The sequence below is a fragment of the Megalobrama amblycephala genome, linkage group LG13 (assembly GCF_018812025.1).
Source record: "Megalobrama amblycephala isolate DHTTF-2021 linkage group LG13, ASM1881202v1, whole genome shotgun sequence".
Classification (NCBI taxonomy): Eukaryota; Metazoa; Chordata; class Actinopteri; order Cypriniformes; family Xenocyprididae; genus Megalobrama; species Megalobrama amblycephala.
The window spans coordinates 5,563,803-5,590,901 of NC_063056.1; the positions used below are offsets into that span (position 1 = coordinate 5,563,803).

At 37.4% G+C, this 27,099-nt stretch overlaps 2 protein-coding genes across 5 annotated transcripts in view; one reads left to right on the plus strand and one right to left on the minus strand.

Annotated features, from left to right (window-relative positions):
- Positions 1-20,706: 20,706 nt before the first annotated feature.
- On the minus strand, positions 20,707-23,293 carry tpbgb (trophoblast glycoprotein b). Its single transcript, XM_048153276.1, is given in 3 exon segments — positions 20,707-22,766; positions 22,769-23,104; positions 23,175-23,293. Coding segments are annotated over 2 exon segments (1,143 nt in total). The 5' UTR covers positions 22,818-23,104; positions 23,175-23,293; the 3' UTR covers positions 20,707-21,672.
- A 2,014-nt stretch (positions 23,294-25,307) lies between these two features.
- ibtk (inhibitor of Bruton agammaglobulinemia tyrosine kinase) overlaps positions 25,308-27,099 on the plus strand; it is a 57,458-nt gene continuing 55,666 nt past the window's right edge. For 2 of the 4 annotated variants that reach the window (XM_048151933.1, XM_048151932.1), the window contains exon 1: positions 25,308-25,479. The gene's annotated coding sequence lies outside the window, so the exon portion shown is untranslated. The remainder of the gene's footprint in view (positions 25,480-27,099) is intronic. The other 2 variants (XM_048151931.1, XM_048151930.1) reach the window with 2 other exon arrangements.

The following is a 27,099-nucleotide window of genomic DNA, read 5'->3' on the forward strand; positions in this document are numbered from 1 at the left end:
TGTGTGTGTGTGTGTGTGTGTGTGTGTGTGTGTGTGTGTGTGTGTGTGTGTGTGTGTGTGTGTGTGTGTGTGTGTGTGTGTGTGTGTGTGTGTACAGATTTGGCTATACTTGAGGGACAAATGTCCTCACTTAAAGGGATAGTTCACCCAAAAATGAAAATTTGTTGTTTATCTGCTTACCCCCAGGGCATCCAAGATGTAGGTGACTTTGTTTCTTCAGCAGAAACAAAGTCAAAACAAATGATGTCAACACAAATGATGATTTTTAACTCCAACTGTTGCGGCCTGTCAGCCGTATAATGCATGTCAATAGGAATTCCATCTATAAGAGTAAAAAAACATGCACAGACAAATCCAAATTAAACCCTGCGGCTCGTGACGACACATTGATGTCCTAAGACACAAAACAATTGGTTTGTGCGAGAAACCGAACAGTATTTATATCATTTTTTACCTTTAAAACACCACTATGTCCAACTGCCTTGAGCGTGCGCACGCCATCCAGTGTGTGAGGTGTGTACTAGCGTAGGTGACGCAAGCGCCGGAAGTGATCTCTCACGCGTATACATCACTCATTGTTTACACAGTGCACAGACATTGTAGGTACGATGGCTAATCAAAATGATACTTACTTGCGCTTATCCGGATTGTAGCATCTGCACAGTGTCGAAAGTGAGCAGATTCCCCCTATAAACTCTTTAAGCCTCAATTCAGGAAACTTTGGTCCATAAATCTCACTTTGGCTGCGGCCTGGCGCACACCAACGGATCACGAGACCTCTTTTATGACTGCTTCGATAGATTCTGAACATTACCTTCGCGACTTCAAAGAGGATGCGGACACCACGGATCGAGTTGCTATGAGACAGGCCCGCATTCCAAACAGCAATAAAGAGAAAATACACGCACGCACCCACAGACACACACACAAAGACCTACATAAAGACTGTATGCACAAATATGATTGTACCTGCAAACATGAATGTATCTGCCATTGTAGTGCTTGTTGCATGTACAGTATGTGTTACTAGTGTAGAAGCGTAGAATTGACTGTAGTAGGTTAGTTTTCATGTTAAACAATAGTATTAGAGTATAAAGTGTATCTTCTTTAGATGATGGGCGACACCTGTCGAGTTTGAACTCTCCGTAAAGCTGTGAGTCCGAGCTATTCACTCATGTATGTTGCATTTCTGTCAAATGCATCGTTCAATTTTTAATAGTACTATGAAGAAAATACACCCGATTTGACATACCATAAATTATGCAAATTAGTATGTGAGACAGGACAAAGGAATGTAGAAAACCGCCAAAATTGCAACGCTATCATTGGCGGACGTTATCAAGAAGGCGTTCTGGTCTGTTGTCTTTAAAACACCATGACACGCGTCTCTTGGTTGCACAAGTTTTTCCTGTCGTCAAGCTTTCAACGCTCCATCCATTTAGCCGTATAACCTCTGTATTACCCGTTTCGTATATTAAAAACATTGTATTCATGCTTGTTTGTTCTTTGCTCATTCAACAAAACCAGGTCACTTTAACGTTTTTCAATCGCTTTATGCTTTGATGCTATAATAGGAAGTTATTCTTGTGGCCAAAGAATAACTCTGTTATAATATTCTATGAGAAGTTAACTGTTTGCTGGACAAACATAGTTTCTCTAGATAATTATTAAACTAGAGCTAATCGTATATGTAATTGATTATAATTCGTTGTAATTAATTCACAATATATGTTTAATTCCCCCTTGGGTCGGTATATGCATCATCATAAATCATAAAGCTTTATGGTTTATCATATTCATATATCTAACCCATAAATTGATTAATAACTGTACAACCGCTACAGGATTGTTCAAACCGACTTAAAACTAAAAGATTACACTCTCTCGCGCGCGAACTCATTCGGGAGTGGTGACTTTCCACGTATTCCCAACTTCTGAGCCTGCTCTCCTGAAGTTATGGTTGATTGCTCTTCGGCTGGATATCAACACACCCATTAACGTACTAAAGTTGTTGAGGGTCTGCAGCGATCATTTTGCCCCTGATGATTTTACATACCCAGGAGAGGATCACGTACGACTTAAACCATCAGCTCTGCCTATGGTTTTTCCACATCCAACTGAGGTATGTGAACAAGATCTTTGTCTGTGTCCTTTTTATTTGTAAAGCTGCCCTTATGAAATGTAACAAAATAAAATTTTAAAAGTTTTGATGTAATAAAACCATGTTTTTTAGTGGTTTACTTCCATTTGTATAACAACTGTTGCATTACAGGCACCATGTTTAAACTACGCCAGAGCGTGTAGACACATCATGCACCAGATGGCGTGTGCACGCTCAAGGCAGTTGGACATGGTGGTGTTTCAGAGGTAAAAAATGACATAAATACTGTTCGGTTTCTCACACAAACCGATCGTTTTGTGTCTTAGGACATCAATGTGTCGTCACAGGCCACAGGGTTTAATTTAATTTGCATGTTTTTTTACTCTCATAGATTTTGTTACCATTGACATGCATTATAACACTGACAGCAACGGTTGGAGTTAAAAATCATCATTTGTGTTCTACTGAAGAAACAAAGTCACCTACATCTTGGATGCCCTTTAAATCTAGTGTTGTGCATGTTTCTGTGATGGTAGGTTTAAGGGGGGGGGTTGGGTAACGCCATAGAAAATATCAGTAATCTGATATAAAATCAAAGTCTATGCAATGTCCTCACTAATATAGTGAAACAAACATGTGTGTGTCTGTGTGTGCATTTGTTTGAATTGGACAGTGGTGAATGTGGGTTCAGGGCTGCCACACAGAGCTGTTCCTCAGTACGATTACTTGTATAGTTCACTTTTGTATAGTTTCACTTTTATGGTAAAACCAATATTCAGTGTTTATCAGCCGTTTATGCTGTAGCAAAATGAGGCATGAAATAGACTTTCTTTTCTCCTTGACCTGTCCCCTGCCAACATTCTTTATTCTGCGCAAAGGAAAAGCAGCTTGAACAAAAAAACAAAGAAAGAAAAGTCTACAGTAACACTGAAAACATTAGATTCTGGTTAAAATTTTCAACAACTTTGAATTTCTTACTGATGAAAAAGGAAGGTAAAACTTTTCTAGAAATTATTGTAACAAGTTAAATAGTAACAAGCATACTTTTTTTTAAGGGGTGTGTGTCAATGGATATTAGGCAGCAACATGTATATAATTTATGCAGAAGGCAATCCCATAATGCAACTAATTAAAACAGCATATTTTCCCAACATTTGTGTGTGCTGATGTGTATTTTATGCTTATTAGAGTACTGCATCATTAGCTTAGCAACTTGCTCTTGAAATAAATTGAGTCGAGTACACTTCACATGAGGAGTGCTATTAGCATGACAGCCTTGTTTTCATCCCTGTCAAAAATTAAATATGGCACTACCCTGACTAAAGTATACACTTTTGGCTTAACTCAGATGCATGGCTAAATAGTCAAATACACACAAAAATATGTATTCAAGTAAACAGTCAGTTTATGTCTTAAGTCAAGGTAAACAGTTGGCAGATTTTGAATCATCAGAGCCTTAATATGAAATATATCATCCAATTCTCCAACTAAGTCCGCTTTCTGTTTCAGATGCGACAACAGGCAGTAAGTGGACAGATTGATGGCAATGTTCTCATAGTCGCTATCGGTTATCATATACTTCACAGCCCAGCTGTCTTACTCCAGCACAACAAAACACAGCTGCCGCAGTCTGACTCAGCACAACTCAACATTTCAGCTTCAATTGTTTCCTTATTTGTCATTGCATGTACTAATTCAGTCGGGATTAGGATCTCTGTAAGTCTACTAAAATGGTGCCGTCTGGATGAGGCGTTATGGAAGGTCATTTTAGCTAGAAAAACAAAGAAGAAAAGTTTCTAAAGTTGCTTCATTTGAATTTATTCATACATAAGCACAAATTGAAATATATATATACTACAATGGCCTATAGTGACATTTTTATTTGGAGTAGGGGGGCCTACTCTAATGCTGTAGCCCAGGGGTGTCTAGATATCTAAAGGTACCCTTGGCAGCAATAATTCCCCATGGACAAAATCAAGTCCCACCCACATTTTTTCTTGTCCGAGAAGCCATTTCGCTCAGCTGTACGTCTAGAAAAGACTATCACATTTTCTGTTTCATGCTGGCTTTAACATATTGAACTGTAAAGTGTTAGCAAGAAAGAAAATTACAAGGTGAAGATCTTGTATGATGATAAAGTGGGTGCTCTGTACAGTTTCCAGGATCAGACTCTCTATATTGATTTAATGTTTTTTTTTTTTTTTGCATCAGATGGAATTCCACCAATATTTGTACCACCAACTGATATTTTACCCAAATATATTTTATCACTTAGCTCCTTTATTGAACACTGTTATTACACAATTGAAGACTTTACACTGTTGTTGGATGAATCAAATTAAAATATCATGCTTTTTTATATGTATAAATGTACATTTTTAGAAAAGAAAAACATTTGCAGAAAAACCTGTTCCCTTACATGGTTCATTAGCTGAGACCTTTGCCTACAAATACATAAAGTTTATAATAATATATTATTAAATAGTAAAAACTAACTTCTAAAACATGTTTTGTCCCTTATCTCAAGAATCAGTGAGGTTATTGCATTCACTTATTGTATTCAAGGTCAAAATAAATAAGGAGATTGTGAAAAAATAAGTCAGATATTCTTATCTGGACAGGATTAGATTTCTCAGAGGAGTAAGTTTAAAAAAAACAGTAGGTCATTTACCTCCTCATGGACACCTAGTCATGTCCACAAATAGAGACGTATACGGCAGAGAAGATTCACAAGTAACAAAGCTGTGCTTAATATGATTCATGTCAAACTGGATAAGACAACCCCAGGCTGTAAAGATATCCTGTGCCTTCACTTCTTATTTGATTCTGTAGCCTAGAATACTAATTAAAGGGACAGTTTTCCCAAAATTGACATTTACTCTCCCTCATGTGGTTCCAATAGCATATTATGTTATTTTCTAGGCAGAATGAGCAAGCTGCTCTTCTTCATAGAAAGAAAGTGGATGCTGATTTATTGTCAAACTCCAAAAAAGACCATAATCTTTAATTAGTCCATATGACTCATGCACTATATTTCTTCCAATCTTCTGAGTCCAACGCTAAGCTGTAAACATTTTAGTCTAACTGAAATCATATCAGTCTGGTTTTTGTGAAGTCGGACAGACAGAGATAATGGAGCTTCGTCCAGCACGTCTACACGTTATTCAAACTAGAGTTGGCCTTGGCGCTGTGCGCTTGCTCAAAAAGAGAAAGGTGATGCACAATGTGTATTTAATCCTTCAAAATGGATTACTTAGGGAGATAAAGACTTGACTGTAACTGTTTGTGTAAACATGCTTATTGTCAGGCAGTGTTTGTGTATGAATGCACCACCCAAAGAAACTTTATTCTCTGCACTACCACGCTTTAAAGGTTATCATGTAAGTATCTTGTGATCGAGTTAAATTAAAAATAGAAATCTTAAATACCATGACATGACGTACCTCAGAAATGTGGCAGCAGTATGTTGCTATCAGCACTGTACTTGACAGTGGTTTGAGGGCTCTTGTGTGACGGGCTGGTCTGGGTTTGTGCCAATGGTACAGCTCTGCTTATAGGTTAAATGGTTCAGGGTTACTTTGTTCAAATCCAAATAATTCTCAAATCAAACCAGTTTACTCAAAAATACCTCATACTGTATATTGAACTTTCATGGCTTTTTAAAAGCATGCATGTGTGTGTGCTTGTTATTTTTTTCCCGGTGGGGACCTGAATGCATCGACTTAAATTAAATGCACGGACCTATATTGAGGTCCCCATGATGAAACAAGCTTAAATCATACAGAATTAGTTTTTTTGAAGATGCAAAAACGCTGACAGTGATGGGTAGGTTTAGGTGTAGGGTTATTGTAAGGGGATAGAATATAGAGTTTGTACAGTATAAAAACCATTACGTCTATGGAGAGTCCCCACAAAGATAGCGAACCAGACGTGTATGTGTGTGTATCATGATATCCGTGTTTGTCTTTGGACTTTTGTTTCACTTCCTGTCTCATGTGCCATAGTTGTAGTTTTGTAGTTTTTCACCTTGATTAGTTCCAGCCTTGTGTATTTAGCTTGAGTGAATACAGCTGTCCACGCCTTTATAATTAGCTAAACCTATAGCATGCGGGACAGTTGGCCACTTAAATGCAGATTTATAGATAGCAAAAGGCTTTATCATATTCTAATTACAACTAAATGCAAACAACATGCAAAATCGCATAAAAATATAAAGACTAATAAATACAAATAAACAGTAAATTAATTAATCTTTCCTAATAGCAAATACTTAATCTAAACGACAGAGACAGAAACTGGGTGTTAAGCAAAACATTTACATGATCTTGCCGTCTCCACTGACTAATTGCTTCTTCTAAGTTTGGAGAGTGGTCAGGCAGTTTATATATCCTTACGGTCACTGACCAGGCCTTTATAATTAGCAAAGCAAAGCCTAAAGGACACGAATGGCTCAAATTGAAATTAGTGCAGGACAGTTCACCACTAAAGCACAGATGATACGCAAACTACATTTCGCAGCTGGATAAAGCAAATCAGTGTCTCTCGCTAGTAAATTTTTGATGGAAGCGAATTGTAATCAAGGTAAAGCTGATTGTGGTGGCGTACAGGAGTCGTACAGTAAGCACGCGTGAGTTTGTTATTATTAATGCGCAAACTGTGTATGTGTTCTTGACGCACTGATCGCACATTGTATTTATGCAGACACATTTCAGTACATTGTTTCCACACACAATCAGGATATTAATCTGACATGTGTATGTTGCTGTGTTTAGTAATTCTGAATGGAACTGTGTACTGTATAGGTATATGCAGTCAGGTCAAGGCAGTTGATTTAGGTATTTTTTGGCATCTCCATGTGGTCCAGTATGTGGTCAGTATCGCAACTTGACATGTCTAAAACGTGAAGTACACATAGGCCTTCTGTACACTGAATTCTGAAAAGTTTTGTTCTGTAATGTTTTTTTTCCCCCCCTTTGGTGTGCAGAAATTAATGAATTATTTGTCCCCTTATATCATTTGGTCATTTGATATCCTTTTGGAGTCTCCAAGTGTCCTTTTTTGGAAAGGCATCTACATTTGGCTTGAAAAAAGCTAACAAAAAATACAGTTTTGTGAGAATCATCCTTCAATCTGATAGTTTACTTTGCCAGATAAAGCAAATGATGACAAAATAAACATGTTGAACAAGATACTGATGTTCAGTTTCACAAGTATGCGATTGATCGCACCCTTTTGTAAAATAAGTATATATACAGTATGTATATATTGGATATATATATATATATATACACACACACACACCGATCAGGCATAACATTATGACCATCTTCCTTATATTGTGTTGGTCCCCCTTTTGCTGACAAAACAGCCCTGGCCCGTCGAGACATAGACTCCACACTAGACCCCTGAAGGTGTGCTGTGGTATCTGGCACCAAGATGTTAGCAGCAGATCCTTTAAGTCTTCTTGGTTTTCTTATAGCAGGAGGTTAGTATTAGCGGCATTTTTCTCCGCTGGTTTTCCTCCTATCTCTCTGGTTTGTAATAGTTAGAATTGGTAATCACTCATCTACTTCGGCTCTTGTATCATGCAGGCTTTCTCAAGGGTCTATTTTGAGTCCTATTCTATTTTCCCTGTATATGTTATCTTTGGAGTCTATTTTCAGGAAATATCAGATTGCATAGCACTGTTATGCCGACGACACTCAAATGCACGTCCCAGTTGATAAGTCCTGTTCCAGTATTAAGTGTCTCGAAGATGTAAAATGCTGGATGGCTAAGAATGTTCTCCACATAAATGAGAACAAAACTGAGGTTGTTGTTTTTGGCCCTCTTAGCTCTTCGCCCTTTATCTCCAATTACTTGGGGCCCCTCTCTGGTCATATGCAAAAAATCTGGTTGTATTATTTGATTCTGAGTTGAACTTTGGAAAACAAGTTAACTCTGTGGTGAAAACTAGTTTCTATCACCTAAAGTAAATGCCAAGATAAAACCTATGCTCTCAGCTACAGATCTGGAGAGGATCGACCATGCATTTATGTCATCCAGAATGGACTATTGTAATGTTGTGTATTTAGGACTCTCCTTATCATTGATGAACTGACTGCAGCTGGTTCAAAATACTGCTGCTATATCAAAATACTGTTACCTATCAGATATCTGATCGATTTCAAGGCCCTATTAATCATTTTTTAAATTTTAACTGGTCTCGCCCCCTCATACAGTGGTATGCGAAAGTTTGGGAACCCCTTGCAGAATCTGTTAAAATGTGAGTAATTTTAACAAAATAAGAGAGATCATACAAAATTCATGTTATTTTTTGTTTAGTACTGTCCTGAGTAAGATATTTTTCATAAAAGATGTTTACATATTGTCCACATGACAAAACAAATTGCTGAATTTATTAAAATAACCCCGTTCAAAAGTATGTGAACCATTGATTCTCAGTACTGTGTGTGGTTACCTGATGATCCACAACTGTTTTTTTGTTTTGTGATGGTTGTCCATGAGTCTCTTGTTTGTTCTGAGCAGTTAAACTGAGCTCTGTTCTTCAGAAAAATCCTCCAGATTCTTCAGTAGTATTTTTTGCATGTTTGAACCCTTTCCAGCAGTGACTGAATGATTTTGAGATCCATCTTTTCACACTGAGGACAACTGAGGGACTCAAACACAACTATTAAAAATGGTTCAAACATTCACTGATGCTCCAGAAGGAAACACAATGCATTAAGAGATGGGGGGTGAAAACTTTTGAACAGGATGAAGATGTCCAAATTTTTCTTATTTTGTAGAAATATCTTTTTTCTTTTTCATTTAGTACTGCCCTTCGGAAGGAGGACTCATGAACAACCATCACAAAAGATCATCCAGGTAACCACATACAGTATTAAGAATCAATGGTTCAAAATTCAGCTATTTTTTTTGTCTTGTGGACTATATGTAAACATCTTTTATGTAAAATATCTTACTCAGGACAGTACTAAATAAAAAAATAACATGCATTTTGCATGATCTCTCTTATTTTGTTAAAATTATTGACGTTTTCACCGATTCTGCAAGGGGTTCCCAAACTTTCGCATACCACTGTATCTGTCAGATCTTGTTATTCTACACCAGCCAGTAAAGAATTTGAGAAAATGCCTTGTTGATGCCAGAGGTCAGAGGAGAATGGCCAGACTGGTTTGAGCCGGCAGAAAGGAAACAGTAACTCATAACCACTTGTTATAACCAAGGTCTGCAGAAGAAGCTGAACACACATGATGAACCTTGAAGCAGATGAGTTACAGCACCAGAAGACAAATCCAGGTCCACTCCTGCTAGCTCTCTACAGCAAACTGAGCACCAAAATTGGACAACAGACGATTGGAAAAAGTTGGCTGGTCTGAACATTTCTATATTAGACGGTAGGGGCAGAATGTGTAAACGTCAATATCTTGCCTTGTTTCGATGGATCTGGCCGGAGGTGGTAGTATAATAGCGTCAGGGATATTTTCTTCAGGCACGTACAGAGGGGGGTTTTTTGGGGGCTCGAGCCCCTGCCCAGAAATTTATCAAAGGTTCCCCTCTCAACAATTATCAAAAATATTATTGTGGTCAATAAAACAAAATGAATTTGAATTATAAATGATATGACAATATATTGCTGGGCGGTATGACCAAAAATCTGTATTTTTAAGATTCTGGCAGTTTCGCGGTATATCACATTTGAACTGAAATTCAAGGGGTACCACTCAATTATGAAATTAGTTGGAACAACTTAATTTTTTGGCAACACTAATTTTTAATTAACTTAAAAATTAGTGTTTATGCTACAAATGAGTAAGTTCCCCTAACTCTTTGATACAAGTTTCTAAGTTTGATACAACAGTTCAAATGCACAGCTATCATAATGCATGCTAAATCTAACTTATTTAACATGTAAATTTAATGAACATGTAAGATATAACTGCATTAGCACAGTCATTGTTCATATGGTCAGTGTAATGTATACTTTCATGTTCTTTGCCACTGTCAGCACTGGCTTGCTTATTTGGGGACACTTAATATTCAACAATATTATTGATCTGACTGCACTGACATTATTTGATGAGAACTGAACTGAGCTGATGACTTTGCTGTTTTCTGCAGAGCTGTTTTAGAGCCGAATTGAACTAATTTAATAATTGATGATTTTTATTACAGAACTGAATCAACTCTGAACTGACTTCAGCTGAAATATGACATTTTTTTTTTTTTAGAGCTGCTTTACCAACAAACTGAACTATGTTTGCATCAATGAATCATTACTTTCCTTTTTATCCCTGCAAAGCTGCTTTGAAACAATCTATATTGTAAAGTGCTATAAAAATAAAGGTGACTTGACTTTACATTTATCCACCAACAAATTAACCACAAGCTCCATTCTTCAGCATAATGGTTACCACAAAAACTTAACAGAAACTTTTATAAAATGTCATACATAACAGCATTAAACACAAAATAATTTCAGCATTTACTATCCTTATCCTCCTTATTTTTAACTTGCAGGCAAGCATTTACTTAAGTTGTGGTAATAGGTCCTCTGAATTTATTTTTGCAGGTATAAAAGACTGGAAATGGTATCGACATACCTCTAACTTTGACAGAAAAATTACATACGACTTCCAATCATTATCACCCAAACTCATTCAAATTGGAATTTCAGTTCTCCTCTGTTCACATGAATGGCTGTGACCTTTCTTGGAAAATGCAGGATATTATTTAAAAGGTTGAGAGGCCATTTTTTCCTTTCTTCAGGCAAATGTCTCATCTGGTTCTTGTGTTATCCCTGTGGAGCCCAGGAAACTGGCCCCAATAGATTGGCATGACTGTCGACTCATATTTGTCTTCATTTATTGTTATGGTCATTTATTAAAACTCAGCAGGGAGGGATGAACTGGCACTGTAAAATGCATTATAACTCCATATTAAGCAGGAGGAGATATTCCCCTAATGTCTTAATTAAAGGCATGGGATCTAGAATTAGGGCTAGGGATGCTCTATGAGTATTTTAGTATACAGTGCCCTCCGTAAGTATTAGGACAGTAATGACAAAATTGCTCTGTTAGCTGTGGTGTCAAGACATCTATAAATAAGATTAAAAGATTAATATGAGGCAGAAGTACAGAATGTCACATTTTATTATTGGCTGTTTCAACACAATATGTCTACCAACTACTTTCAACGGTTGCTTGTTTTGAGGAGTTTCTGCCTTTAGTCTCCTCTTCAGCTGGTGAAATGCTTGTTCAATAGGATTTAAATCTAGAGATTGACTTGGTCAATATAAGACCCAAAATTTCTTTACCATGATAATCTTGATTGAGTTGGCAGTACTACAGTTTTGGGTCATTGCCTTTTGCCATATGAAGCACTTCCCGGTGAGTCTGGTGGCATTTTCTTGAACACTGGTAGGCAAGATTCTTTTGTACACTTCTGAATTCATTCTTATGCTGCCATCATTGAATATGTCATCAATAAAGATGATTGAGCCTGTTCCCAAGGCAGACATGCATGCCCATGACATGACACTACCTCCATCCATGCTTTCCAGATGAGCTTACATGCTCCATATTTTTGCTTTCCCACTTTAATAAAGGTTAATCTTTGTCTCATCTGTCCATAAAACTCTGTTCTAAAATTCTACTGGCTTCTCTCTCTGTGTGTTTTTCCAAATTCAAATTGGCTTTCCTGTTTTTGGTACTGATCAAATGTTTGATCTTGCTGTATATCCTCTGTAATTCTGTTGGTGAAGATTGTGACTGATTGTGCTAGTGACTTTACTGACACTGATTTTAGAGTTTTTTTTTTTTTTTTTTTTTCACAGCCCTTGTCATTTGTCTATCATCAGCTGGTGTTGATTTTCTCAGCTGACCTAGGCAATGTTTCCCAAAAGTACCGTAAGCCTAAGTTGATCGTAGCTCCATTGGTGGCAATGAAGCTACAATCAACTTAGGCTTACGATGCTTTTGGGAAACGCTACCCTGGTCGTTGTCGGTTGCTGAAGCTTGCCAGATCTGTCTTTTTCAGGACATTCCAAACTAGACATTCCAAGTCAATCTCTAGATTTAAATCCTATTGAACAAGCATTTCACCAGCTGAAGAGGAGACTAAAGGCAAAAACTCCCCAAAACAAGAAACCGTTGAAAATGGCTGCATTAAAGGCCTGGAAAAGCATTTCAAAGTGTGAAACCAAGAGTCTGATGATGTCACAGACTCACTCCTGTGATTGCTTTCAATGGATTTACAACTAAATATTAGCTTTTTACACTTTTATATTTGCTTTAAGTTAAACCGTCCCAATACTTATGCTCACATTAGGCAGAGGGATGAAACTCTAAAAGTGCTGTACTTAGTTGGTAAAACATTTTGTGTTGAAACAATAATAATGGCAATAATAAATTGTGACATTCTGTACTTCTGCCTAATATTAATATTTTAATCATATTTATAGATGTCTTGACACCACAGCTAACAGAGCAATTTTGTCTTTACTATCCCAATACTTATGGAGGGCACTGTATGTGCCACTATATGCATTTGAGATATGTCAAATCAGTTTTATTTTTATAGCTTTTTTACAATATATTTTCAAAGCAGCTTACAGGGTGATCACTATTTCGATAGTCCACTTTAGACATTTTAACAATTATAAGTTCTAAGTAGTAATCATAAGTAGTAAAATAATTAAGTTTTAAGTAAATAAGTTTTGGGAGTAACACATTACAAAGAACACGAGTTATATAATCAGATTACTTTTTCAAGTAGCTTTACTTTTACATTTACAACAAAATATCTGAATTACTTTTTCAAATAAGTAACGCAAATTACTTTGTTTTCCCATTTATTGACTGACAGCTCTCCTGTCCCCATGTTGAGAGAAATTGGGAGTAAGTGCAGAGGAGTGTTGAACTTTCATCCTATTCTTCTGCGATCCAAAATGGCAGCACAGCTGACAGTTTTGTTTGAGCTGCATCCTCTATTGTACAGGCGTGAATTTGCATTTCCTTCAGCCTGAGGCTTATTAATTTCACTTTTGATGTGAAAGGGCATTTACATTTACCAAAAATAGAACTTGCAAACAAGCAAGCCCAGCCCAGATGAGAAAAAGTAAAGCAAAAGTAACTTAATGGATTACTTTCTATAAAAAGTAAGGCAATATTGTAAAGCATTTCTTTTAAAAGTAATTTCCCCAACACTGAATATAACTTTGCAACTTCTTATCTCCTAACTCTCATTAGAGTATTAGTATACTGTTAGGTTAGGGTTTAGGTTAGTAGAATAAGTTGACATACTAGCAAAGCTACTTATAGTCAGTAGAATGTCTGTCGTGGAGCATCAAAATAAAGTGTTAGCAGATATTAAGCAGTAAACTAGTCTATATATATATATATATATATATATATATATATATATATATATATATATATATATATATATATATATATATAGTTTCGAGTACATTAGCTATGACCCAGGTATTATATGGGTAATGGAATTAAGTTTAAATTTAATTTGCAGTGTCCTAAAGTCAATCAGTATATTAATCGGTAAAAGCAAGTAACACAATAACAGCAAAACTAGATCTGAAATTTGCAAAGAGTTATTTATGCAATTCTGTTTAGTGATGGCACTGGAAATTACACTCTTCATTTTTAATGAACTAGTTTGGGGTTTTGCAGACTAGCTGATCAGTTCTTCTCCTACTTGATGCATTTGGCTGTTTTGGACTAGTCTCCTTCATATCATTAACTTGGTACAGTAACCTGTGATGGCCTGAGTTATATCTGTTGAATCATCAGTATCTATTATTTTCGATGGACAAAAATTGTGATGGCAAAGTCTACACAATCTACTGTTTCTGTACAATCATTTGTTAGCAATGACATGAAAGTATTTCTATGATTGTGATATAATTTCAGATATACTCACCCCTAAACAGGACATAAAAACAAAATAGACTGTGGTTGGTACCTTTACATATCAGTCAGATGATGTCCTCTTCCTGTGGGCGTGAATAAGCTGCGATATGGACCATACTCTATGAAACTTCCCCGCTATGCAAGCCTAGACAAGCCCTAGAATTAAATAATAAAAGTGAATGTGAATCACCTACTGCAGGCTATGTATTTCTGGTTGTACATTCAAACTAAATGGAGTGTAAACCCATCAATTGGAAAACAGGTGACAACACAGTGAGGAAAAAAGCAGCTGGAAGTGATGGGAAGAGAAGCAGATTTTTACAAGACTTCTGCTTTGTCTTTTGACGTTGCTTTTTGTTTCTCAAAGTTAGGGAAAAAGGCTGAAATATTCAGTGCTGCTTTCATCTATTTGGAGTCCAGGTTTGTTATGCACAAGGGGGTTATTAAGAAGCTGCAATGGCAAAGTGAAAGCACCACCCCTCCTTTAAAGGTTCTCTCATAACCAGCTTTTATAGTTCCATCAAATTACGCCTGCCCTACTAAGCATGTCTCAGCTACGTAGCTCAAACTCGTTAATAAAAGTCTGCCGAGAGTCACCCGCCGCACAGCAAGTGCATGAGGTCGAGATTGTCACCGTGGAAACGTGAGATAGCATGCACCTGTTCCTTCCCTGGAGAGGGGCGACCGAGCCCTCTCCTCCAGGGAAGGTGAGGCGATTCCTTGGAGTGTCATCGGCTGCCAGATTAAACTGAACACAAAGAGCCACATTTGATACAGCCATCAAGTTCTTGCTCAGCTCTGCAGACAAACGATGTCAACAATCCATCAAACAGTTGGAAAGTTGGTGTTATTAATGCTTACCATGCAAAAAATTAGGAGAACATGGAATAATGCAAAAATCAAACTTTCAAAGTAAAAAACATATGCTTAAAGGATTAGTTCACTTCAGTATTAAAATTTCCTGATAATTTACTCACCCCCATGTCATCCAACATGTTTATGTCTTTCTTTCTTCAGTTGAAAAGAAATGAAGGTTTTTGAGGAAAACATTCCAGGATTTTTCTCCATATAGTGGACTTCACTGGGGTACAATGGGTTGAAGGTCCAAACTGCAGCTTCAAAGGGCTCTACACGACCCCGAGGAATAAGGGTCTTATCTAGTGAAACGATCGGTCAAAAAAAAAAAATCATATACTTTTTAACCACAAACCACACTCGCCTTGCACTGCTCTGCGATGTGCCACGCATTACGTAATCACAGTGGAAAGGTCCCATGTGACGTAGGCCTTAGTACCAATCCAGTGTCTACAAAGCGAACGTGCAAAGACGGCCTTTACAAATAAAGGCAAAACAATGATGTGGATGATTTTGAAGTTGGAGAAGAAAATGAGACTTTGTTTTTACCGTGATACTTCCGCCTACGTCACGCGTGACCTTTCCAACATGATTACCTAATGCACATCGCAGAGCAGTGCAAGACAAGCATTTGTAGTTAAAAAAGTATATACATTTTTATTTTTTTAGAAAATGACCAAATACTTCACTAGGTAAGACTCTTATTCCTCGTCTGGGATTGTGTAGAGCTCTTTGAAGCTGCACTGAAACTGACATTTGGACCTTCAACCCGTTGAACCCCAGTGAATTCAACTGGAATGTTTTCCTCAAAAAACCTTCATTTCTTTTCGACTGAAGAAAGAAAGACATGAACATCTTGGATGATATGGGGGTGAGCAAATTATCAGGAAATTTTAATTCTGAAGTGAACTAATCCTTTAATTTCAAAGAGGTTATGATGCAACGAAAACAATAGACCACGAACATACTATGTACAACCCCATTTCCAAAAAAGTTGGGACATTTCGTAAAATGCAATCAAATCAAGAATCTGTGATTTGTTAAATCTTTTGAACCTTTATTTAACTGACAAATGCACAAAGAAAATATTTCCAATGTTTTCACTTAATTGTATTTTGCAAATATAAACAAATTTTGATTTTGATGGCTGCAACACACTCCAAAAAAGTTGGGACAGAGGCATGTTTACCACTGTGTCACATCACCTTTCCTTTTAAATTACACTTTTTAATCATTTGGGAATTGAAGATACTAATTGTTACACTTTTGCATGTGGAATTTTTACCCAATCTCGCCTGATATAAGACAGTCTTCTCAACAGTCTGTGGTCGTCGTTGTCTGATTCTACTTTTCATGATGGGCCATACATTTTCAATGAAACATATATGGACTGCAGGTAGGCAGTCAAGAATATCCACTCTACGGTGTAGTGTCTAAGAACCCACTCTGTTGTAGCATGTGCAGAATGAGTCCTGTCACTTGCTTCCCAGAAAAGATGTCATCTTCATGGCAGTTTATGTCTCTGTACAATCCCAATATACACCTCCACATCAATGGTACCTTCACACATATGCCGTTTGCAATGATGCACCCCCATAACATGACAGATGTTTGCTTTTGCACCTGTCGCTGATGAAAGTCTGGATGGTCCCTTTCATCTTTGGGACTGAGAACTCGATGTCCATTTTTTCCAAAAACAAGCTGAACCATGGACTCATCTGACCACAGCACACATTTCCACTGTCTTTGAGGCCATCTGAGATGAGAACTTGACGGCAGCATCACTACATTGAACAGACGTATGGCTTTCTCCTTGCGTAACAGAGATTGGAGTTTCTTGATTTTAAGTGAAAAGTTTTCCAAAGTGCTCCTGTGGCTTTAATAGTTTGGCTCTAAATGGTTTAGCTCCTGTGTACTTAACTGATCTGCTATCGCCCTACAATCCTTCACGCTCTTTAAGATCACAAAACTCTGGACTTCTGGTTGTACCTAGGATATCTAAGTCCACTAAAGGAGGGAGAGCGTTTTCACATTTGGCTCCGAAACTCTGGAATAGCCTTCCTGATAATGTTCGGGGCTCAGACTCGCTCACCCAGTTTAAATCTAGATTAAAGACGCATCTCTTTAGCCAAGCATTCACATAATGCATCTCATACCAGATGAATTGCACATGACTATCTTTGCTTAATGTTATGAACAGCAGCTACGCTAATTATTCTCCATTTGCTTTTCTGTTTTACCTCAGGACACCCAGCTTCAGTTTGGATCCAGCCTCTTAAGAAAACCTCAGATGACCAACACCTATGAAGAGACGGCGCCAACTCCTGCGAGTACTTCAGAAGACGCAATCATCTGGATCAACATGCACATTGCCCAATTTCTATATCCTAATTATTGTTAATGTAATTAATTTTCCAGGAGCTCATTGCTTCTACCTTCAGTTAAACTGCTAACAGTGATTGTAAATTAATTGCCTAAATTATTACATTATTTGCTAACTGCATTTTTAAATTGTGATGTTGACATGCGTTCTCTGTAAAGCTGCTTTTAAATTATATGTATCGTGAAAAGCGCTATACAAATAAATGTGAATTGAATTTGACAATTTTCTCATGAAATTTGCAAAAAAAAAAAAAAAAAAAAAAGTGGTGGGCCATCTCTCACCTACTACCAATTCACCTGGGATATTCTATAATCTTTTCACTTTTATTTTGCCTCTGTCCCAACTTTTTGGGGTGTTGCAGCCATCAAAATTTGTTTGAATTTACAAAACACAATTAAAGGGTTAGTTCACCCAGGTACTAAAGTCATTATTAAAAAGTCAATGTGACTGCAGTGGTTCAACCTTAATTTTATGAAGCGACGAGAATATTTTTTTGTTTGCAAAAACAAAACAACAATCTCTTCTCTTCCCTGTCAGTCTGTTCCACAGTTGCCGCAGTAAGCACAGTGAAGGCTTCCGTGTTTAAGTCCGAACGCTGGCTCAGTATTGGCCGACGCTGTGTTCACATGAGCAGCACAATGCATATGTGTGATGCTGGTGCAGGAGCCGGCCAATAATGAGTCGGTGTTCTGACGTAGAACCTGGAAGTGCTGGACGTAAACAACGTATGAGAATGACACAGAAGAGAAAATATTGTTGAATAAAGTTATTTGTTTTATTTTTGTGCACAAAAAGTATTCTCGTCGCTTCCTAACATTAAGGTTGAACCACTGCAGTCATGTTGACTCTCTTAACAATGTCTTTAGTACCTTTCTGGACCTTGAAAGTGAATTCCTCTTGGATTTCATCAAAAATATCTTAATTTGTGTTCAGAAGATGAATGAAAGTCTTACGGTTGTGGAACGACATGAGGGTGAGTAATTAATGACAGAATTTTCATTTTAGGGTGAACTAACGCTTGAAGTTGGTCAGTGAAAACTTTTCTTTGTACTTTTGTCAGTTTAAAAAAAGGTTCAAGAGAATTAATAAATCACAGATTGTGGATTTTATTGCATTTTACTGCATTTTACAAAGCCCCATCTTTTCTGGAAATCGGGTTGTAAGTACACGTGTGGCAGCTTGGCCAACACAACACAAGCACATGGTGCGGTTTGTTTTGGTTTGGTGGCAATAAACTTTCAGGTGGAATTGAAACAGATTAACTTTACCTTACTCTGGAAGATATTTGCCTGAATAGATCAAATGGAAATTTGTTCTTGTCATGACATCCAAACCAGGAATACAGTTCACATGCAAATCACTATAAAACTACAGACAAAACAAGGACTCATTAAATATTTTATGTTATTAAACAAAAGCATTTTTGTGGCAAGCTACATCACAATTACATTTTCCTCATCATTCAAAGATAAGAGAGCAGAGAATTGTTTGGGTAAAATGATGTCAAGGCTGAATGGAAATGAAATGTATTTGTGCTGTTGTTTGGGTGGGCCACAAGTAGCTTAAAGCACTCAGTTTAGGTTTTGCTTCCAGTGTTATCACCTGAAATCAAACCATCTTTAACATTATGCAGTTCTGTTTACATAAGTTTCAGTTGTATTTTGGGACCCACTTTATATTAAGTGGCCTTAACTACTATGTACTTACATTTAAATTAATCATTTGATACAATGCACTTATTGTGTACATACATGTTTTTACATTGTACTTATATTTTAAAAACACCTGCATGTAATTACATCTGTAATTAATTTCTGTAATTACATTTATAATTACACTGTTGACCCATCCCTTAACCCTTACCCCTACCCTTAAACCTACCCATACCACCAAACTTGTCCCTAACCTTAACCGTACCCCACCTAAATAGCTGCAAATGTGTTTTGGAATACATTATGAACCCAATAAGTACATTGTACTTATTTTTTGATGTAAGTACATAGTAGTTAAGGCCACTTAATATAAAGTGGGACCGTATTTTGTACTTCAAAAATTAATGTCATATACTTTAGCATATTTTTTTTATCATTTAATAACCAACCACTGCCTGAGTGCTATGGAAAGAAAAGCCAATGATTCCAACTTACACAGTGTGCAGAATTATTAGGCAAGTTGATTTTCTGATCATATTTTGGAAGATAAATTCTTCAAACAGTGGTACAAGAGGATGTGGTGCTGGTCCTTCAGGAGTCACTCTCAAGCTGTCTGTCTATAAGGCCTATAAAAACCCTGTCTTCATGTATTTTATAACACTTCAGCTTGTGATTCTTATTAAGAGCGAGTCATTTTTTAGGATTCTTTACCTAATGTAAGTCTCTGAGATCCTGACACCTCACACTTCTGGAGACTCCAGGTAGGTTGCAGTTCTGGAAAATGGTGGCGCTGGAGACTAAAGGGTTCCTGATGGTTTCACACTTAATTCTTCACCTTAATTCTTAATTATTTTGCAGTTAACATGTGTCTTTTCTTTTCCACCTGTTTTTGTATGACCCCGCTGACCCAATGAACATTTTGCTGTCCCTTGGTCATGCTTTAACTTTGCAATTTCTAGTATTGCATTAGTATTGCGTCCTTCTCATGAGTATTTAATAATTTTTGACTTTTCAGTCTGAGTTAAATCTCTTTTTTGGCGCATTTTGCCTGCAAAAGAAAACCTGCCTAATAATTCTACACACCTGAATATAAGGCATTTTTCATTTTCAGCCTTCATGAACAATTATCACTTATAAGTGATTAAAAACAATATTAATAGTAGTTATTAAGACTGATGTGGATTGGAATTGGTAAAATGTGCTTGGAAAAAAAATATGATCAGAAAATCAACTTGCCTAATAATTCTGCACACAGTGTATGAGAGCACAGCTTGTGTCTCAAGTCAGTGTTGTTTTAGTTCTGTAGTCAACATATTAGCAAATGCAACATTTTTCAATACGATTTTTTCCCCATCAGAAAGTCATTGAATAATGACAAGTGAGTGTTGTGTAAACGATTGGAATGAGGCTGAGGGGAATTTGTACAGAGGGCAGGACATGGTGATGATGAAATGAGATGGGTGGAAAAATTATATTTCAATGCTTTTGTGTTCTTTTGCAAATCTTTTGTGTTCTGAGAAACTTTGTATTCGCTAGCAAAGTGTTTTCCCAAGAAACTTTTGTGGGAAGAACTATTTCAGTGCTTTTGCGAGTGAACACAAAAGCATTGAAATATAATTTTTCCTTTCATCTCATATTTTTGTTTTACAGGGCTTCGTAGTTTTGTGATGTCGGCTGAATAAAAAGTAGTTTCAGAGATGGTAAATTGATTACACTGATAAAAATGAAGACAAAAATTACTTTTCCTCCTCAGAATAACATGCCCAACAGGACCAGGGTATGTGCATTAAGTCATCCATTTTAATTTCATGCTAACTCATGTGCAGTGCTTTACAAGTATAAACATCACAAATAACAAGCTAATAAATGCTGGCTATTAGTTCTGTTTCTGGAAATGAACAGGCATGTTTACTGTTGCATGAATGTCTCTGATGTTTGTCATTTTAATATTATGCAAGAATAGGCAGGCGTCTCACAAACAGATGTTTCAAATCTTTGCAGCTTCAGCACCTTGAGTAGGTGTAAGGTCCTGTTTTACCGTGGTCTATCCTCACAGCCTTAAGGATGATAAAACGTTTTGAAAGTACTTTAACACAGTCTTCCAGGGTATATGTGATAGACCTACAATCAGTATTGTAGTGGTAATAAAGTCAGATAGATAAAAGATCAGTGCAAGACCTTTAATTCAACAGGGCATCCAGAGAAAAGAGTTGATCTATGTCCAGTCAATAAATGTAAATATAAAACCAAATATCTCATCATAAAAAAGTGGATATTGCCATAATTTGACATCAATGAAAAATACTTAAGATACATGCATGGCAGTATTTTTGCAGAAGAAACGAAATAAGCTATAAAAATAACATTAAACAATCAGTTTGTTCAGGCATTTTGCAAGAGAAACGGTTACTTTGTAATCAGAATTTCGGATTTCATCAGAAAAGACAAACCCATCCACAATCCCATCCATTGTATAAAAAAAAAAACGGGAAAATGAATTCTAAAATGTACGTACTTGATGTTTTTGATTCATGCATCACTGGACAACATTATAGCAACACACCAGCATATATGAATGAGCTGAAGGCGAGCATAACAGGGTTGATCCTGGCAGAATCCAGTTACTGTCCTATCTGACAGAAAAGAATGCATGTCACAGCAAACCTCTACAGTTATATGTATTCATGCAAAGCTAGAGTCAGATCATTGCGTGCCAGTTGTGCAAGCCAGGTTTCCAAACGCGTCTCGTCACACATCGGAGTTGAGGCTGAGGCTGGCTAGCCGTGGGTCTGAGTTGATCTCGTATCTGTAATGGTATCCCTCCATATGATCTCTGCACGCGTCACGGATATTGTACATCCACTTCTTGATCCCTTTCCTGTTAAGGTAAAGGACCAGAAGGAAAATGACCCCAATGAGGGCAAGAACCATCCCCAAAAACACATATGAGGGCTCCAGAGCCCGCTCCATATCTTCAGTGTTGCTCCAGCACTGGAGCTGTGATTGTTTTAGGTGTAAAAGTGGGACATTTTTCAGTTCTGTTGGGTCAGAACAGGTCAGGTTTAATCTGTCCACCACAAAGTCATGTTTCTCCAACCAAATCAACATGTCCTCAATGTCGCAATTACAGCGCCAGGGGTTTCCTGCGAGACTGATGTGCAAATCAGGGATCAAACTGAGCTCCACCAGGGTCATGTTTGGCAAGACTTTCAACGCATTGTCTCTTAAGTCCAACTCTTTAAGTGCCCGATTCCAAAACGTTCCATTGCTGAATGAAACAAGGGTGTTGTTCCTCATATCCAAAACAGTTAAGTTTGACAAATCTGTGAATATGCCCTCTGGAAGGAACATTAGGTCATTATTGGACAAATCAAGATGGGAAACCTTAGGTAGGCTGCGTCTGAAAAGATCTGCAAACACACCAATGTAGGAGTGATTGTATAAGGAGTTACTGAGGTTTAGAACCTCAATCTTGCTGTCTTGAGGTAAAGCCTCGACGTTAAACTCTGAAATCCTGTTGTTGCTGAGGTCAAGTAAACGCAGATTTGGCAAGTTTTTAAACACCATGGAGTCCAATTGCTCCACTTGGCTTCCAGACACATAAAGGTGTGTTAAATGTTCCAAAGTCCTAGGAAAAGATTCATTGTTCAGATTCCATATATTGTTTCCACTGAGGTTAAGTGTGGTGACGTTTTCTGGAAGGGGCTGTGGGATGGAGCTCAAGTTTTGGCTAACACAGTTCACAACTGTGCTTTCGCACGAGCAATTGGCAGGACATAGCGATAAAGAGGAGCTGGAACACGTCAGGACGAGTAAAAAACACAGAGTCAGGTTACACATGTTCTTTGTTTTCTCTGAAGTTGAAGCAAACGCAATAATCCAACATCGGACATTTTGAAGCGCTATAAATCAAACGGCGGGAAAGTAATTCTCTCCACAGAGATGAAAGGAACGCGCTCGCGCTTCTCAAACGACCGTTTCACGTAAAGTCTCACATCTTTCTTTGTTCTTTCGTTCAAGATGAGCTCCTTAACTCCTCAGCTGAAGTAGAAAGCAAAGCGTTTATTTATTGTGCATCAAAACCGCACGTTTATATCGTCTCTTCTTTACCAAGTTCCAAATGTTTCTTTTCATGAGTTTCACCAAAAGTAACGTTACTGCCCAATCCTACGAGCGAATCCTGTACAAAACAATACCGAGTTGTTATTAAAGGTCTTGATATGTTAAAAAGACACAGTAGATCCACAAACCTATAAACCTGGTTTTTGCCGTGTTTCTTGGGCAATGTTCGGGGCTCGACATGTCTGTCCCACTGCTCTTCCCGCTGTAACTGACTCTCCTCCGCCGCTCCCTGAATCCACACTGAGCGCTATTCACCGGACCGTACCATTATACGCGTACAGGGGGCGTCAGGGACCACACACGACACGGTACCAAAGTTTTCCGAGTGGTACATTCTTTTAGGGGAATGTACAAGTAAATAAAATAGATTCTTGGAATAAAACAATGTAAACACACGAGTACGTTAATTTAAATAGCTAAATATTGTTTTGACAAAACAAATAAACACTGTAAACAAGGTGTCATAACGGACAATATATTTAAAGGGATAGTTCACCCAAAAAGGAAAATTCTGTCATCATTTACTCACCCTCACGTTGTTCCAAACCTGTGTAAATAATTTTGTTCTGCTGAACACAGAAGAAGATATTCTGAAGAATGTTTGTAACCAAAGACTTGTGGGGAACCATTTATTTATTTATTTATTACATACTATGGAAATCAGTGGTGTCCCACAGCTTAATACAAGAAAGAATTAAAACATTTGAAAGAGAAAGATTTCCTTCTCCAAAAATGAAAATAATGTCATTAATTACTCACCCTCATGTTGTTCTACACCCGTAAGACCTTTGTTCATATTCTGAACACAAATTAAGATATTGTTGATGAAATCCGATGGCTCAGTGAGGCCTCTATTGAGAGCAAAGCCATTCAAACTCTCAAGGTCCATAAAGCTACTAAAACATATTTGAAACAGAGTTCAGTGGTTCAATATTAATATTATAAAGTGACAAGAATACTTTTTATGTGCCAAAACCCCCCCAAAATAATGACTTTTCAACATCTATATGGGCAGATTTCAAAACACTGCTTCATGAAGCTTCTGAGCTTTATGAATCTTTTGTTTCGAATCAGTGATTCGGATCTCCTATCAAACGGCTAAACTGTTGAAATCACATGACTTTGGCGCTCTGATTCACTGATTCGATTTGTAAAGCTCTGAAGCAGTGTTTTGAAATATCTAACCATATAGATATTGTTGAAAAGTTTTTATTTTGTTTTTTTGGTGCACAAAAAGTATTATTGTCGCTTTATAATATTAAGATAGAACCACTGTATTCACATGAACTGTTTCAAATATGTTTTAGTAGCTTTATGGATCTTGAGAGTTTGAATGGCTTTGCTGTCAATTGACCCTTCGCTGGGAGTTTGATTGACAGGCGATCTAACCAATCATAACGCAGAATCTGCCATTTTGTCCGACAAAGCAGTCAGGAGAGTTAGTAGATTAATGTTGGTGGACTTGAATTTGAAAAATGGTGTGTGCTGGTGTCTTTCTGTGGTTAAAATGTGGTTCATTCATGTTTATTTGATGATATAAATTAACTTAGAAGAGATAATCGGTTCATGAGCGACTTGAGGCACTACAGCGATCTGTCACGAACACATTAAATAGCCAAAAACGGTATTTATTGTTTAAATTTCTTTAAAAATTACAAAATTTCCACGATGTAATTTTCACTGTGAGAACATGATTTGTGGCGTGAGAACGGCATGGCTTGTCGGACATAGCAACGGTAACTAAAGGAGGCGGGACTTTGCGAACGGTCAATGGAGGCCTCACTGAGCCATCGGATTTCATCAAAAATATATTAATTTGTGTTCTGAAGATTAATGAAGGTCTTACAGGTGTAGAACGACATGAGGGTGAGTAATTAATGACATTATTTTCATTTTTGGGTGAACTAACCCTTTAAAAGGACACCAATTATCTTCTTGGTTGACATAATAAATATATAGTCATGTGACTCATGTGGAAGGTATGCCCCATAAGCCCCGCCCCCACAGCGCTGACGCAAGAGAGGGGACTCCCTTGCCAACTGGGAGTGGAGTCACCAGCAAGTGGAGTCCGTCTAACAAGCCACGGATGCATATTATAAATAACTCGAGTGCCTCCATTAAAATAAGGCTTATGTTTATGTCACAAGACTGGTTATAAGCTGTTAAGTCTTTTACATGCCGAACTGTCCAATGACAAATAACGATACAAGGCTGCAAGTTGAATTGTCCAATGAAATGTAAGGATCCATGACTAATGGGCCAATCAGAATTCGCTTTACTCCTGTGTGCCTCCACCTCTAGATCTTACTTAATCGACTAACTCTGCTGCAACATATTTACTGCAAAACACCAAGCTTTCCTTTAAAGATGTTTCTCTGGATCTGCCGCATGGGGGAAAACACAAACATGGCCTTTTCTTTCATCTAGCGTCAGGTGAGCGAGAGATATGCGCGCATTGTCTTGTAATCTGGCAGTCTGTCAGAACATAGTTCAGCCCAATATGGTTGATGAAAATGATGGTGATGTGTCAGTGACTCAACAGAGACTTCGTGACAGATCTCTTGTCACTCATTATTTATATACTCGATCTGTTCGTGTTTTAATGCGCTAATTCTTTCCACGATATATTAAACTTGATGATTGTGTAGCTTGCCTGACATTATATGGAGTGAGTGAGAGGTTTGTAGTCTCCCAGGTGTAAACAAACGGGTTCATTTGGCTTATTTGCTCAATTATGTGCGTTTTAATAGTTTAAAGTATTGCATTTTGGATTTAGGATCACAAGGTTATCATTAAATATCCAGAAACGGATGCAGTAAGACTGAAGGCTGAAGGCGTATTTAGCAGATGGAGGTGTCAAACTGCTGCTCTGCCAAGTGTGGCACTTGATAACGCTGGGCTGTTTCTTCAACTATATGCACTTTTTATTATTTTTTTATTATTAGTTAACAGATTTAACATTTTTTTTTTTTTGATTGATTGATTGATTTTATGAAGGTCACATGAAAAGATATGAAAACTTTGCATCATTCTGTCATTGTTTTTTAACTGCTTTCTAATTCATATTTTGTATAGATTTGTTTTAAAGGTGCAATATGTAAGATTTTGCAGTAAAATATCCAAAAACCACTAGGCCAGTGTTATATATTTTGTTCAGTTGAGTACTTAAAATATCTCAAATGTTTGCAACTATTTGTTAATCGTGAGATAATTGCAATTTTAACCAAGGCTCCGGGAAGTGTGAGGAGTCGCCTGTCAATTGTGTCATACCCGCGTTACCCTCGGTTTCCGGTTGTATTTTGTAGAAACCATGGAAACACCAAAGAGGCTTTAATATATTACATGTTTTAATAAACAAGGGAACAACTGTTTTGATATATTTATAGACAGAAAACTAATTATTGTTATATAGCTCAACAACGTTTAGTCTTCTTGTTTAAATCTAATTTTCTTGATTTTTTTTTTTTTTTTTTTTTTTGCGAGTACCATGCTTTACCATGCCTCAGAGAAAAACACTATTTTGTGAAGTAGCTAACATAGCATAATCAGATACAGCTTTATTTTTAGTAACAGTAATACAGCATTTTCTCCATCATACAATATAATTCCATTAAGTCATTTATCAACACAAGCCATCCAGTATTTAATATGATATTGTAAAATCGATCTATCTTACTGCAGTGTGTAACAGTGTCTCACAGCAGCCGCCGAGCGAACGCACAGAGTAACGTTATAACATCATTTTCAACACACTCAAATGTATCTAATATGATAAACAGAGCTGCGTTACCTCATACTCATGACCGGAAAAGCGGAAGCGGATGTGTCGAATGTGTCGTAATGAAAGTTCTGCTGCTCGTGAGGCGTGTGTTGATCAATCGCTCCAGCTCCTCGTTCAGCTCCCACAACACTCGGTCCTGCTCTGCTTCATACTACAGTAACATTAATAATCGCATCCATGAAGATGATTTCTTCCCGAGTCCTATCCCGATTATTTTCACCGGCTGTGATGTGAAGACCACATGTCCCAAGATTCCGCGCTCAAACTTGCCG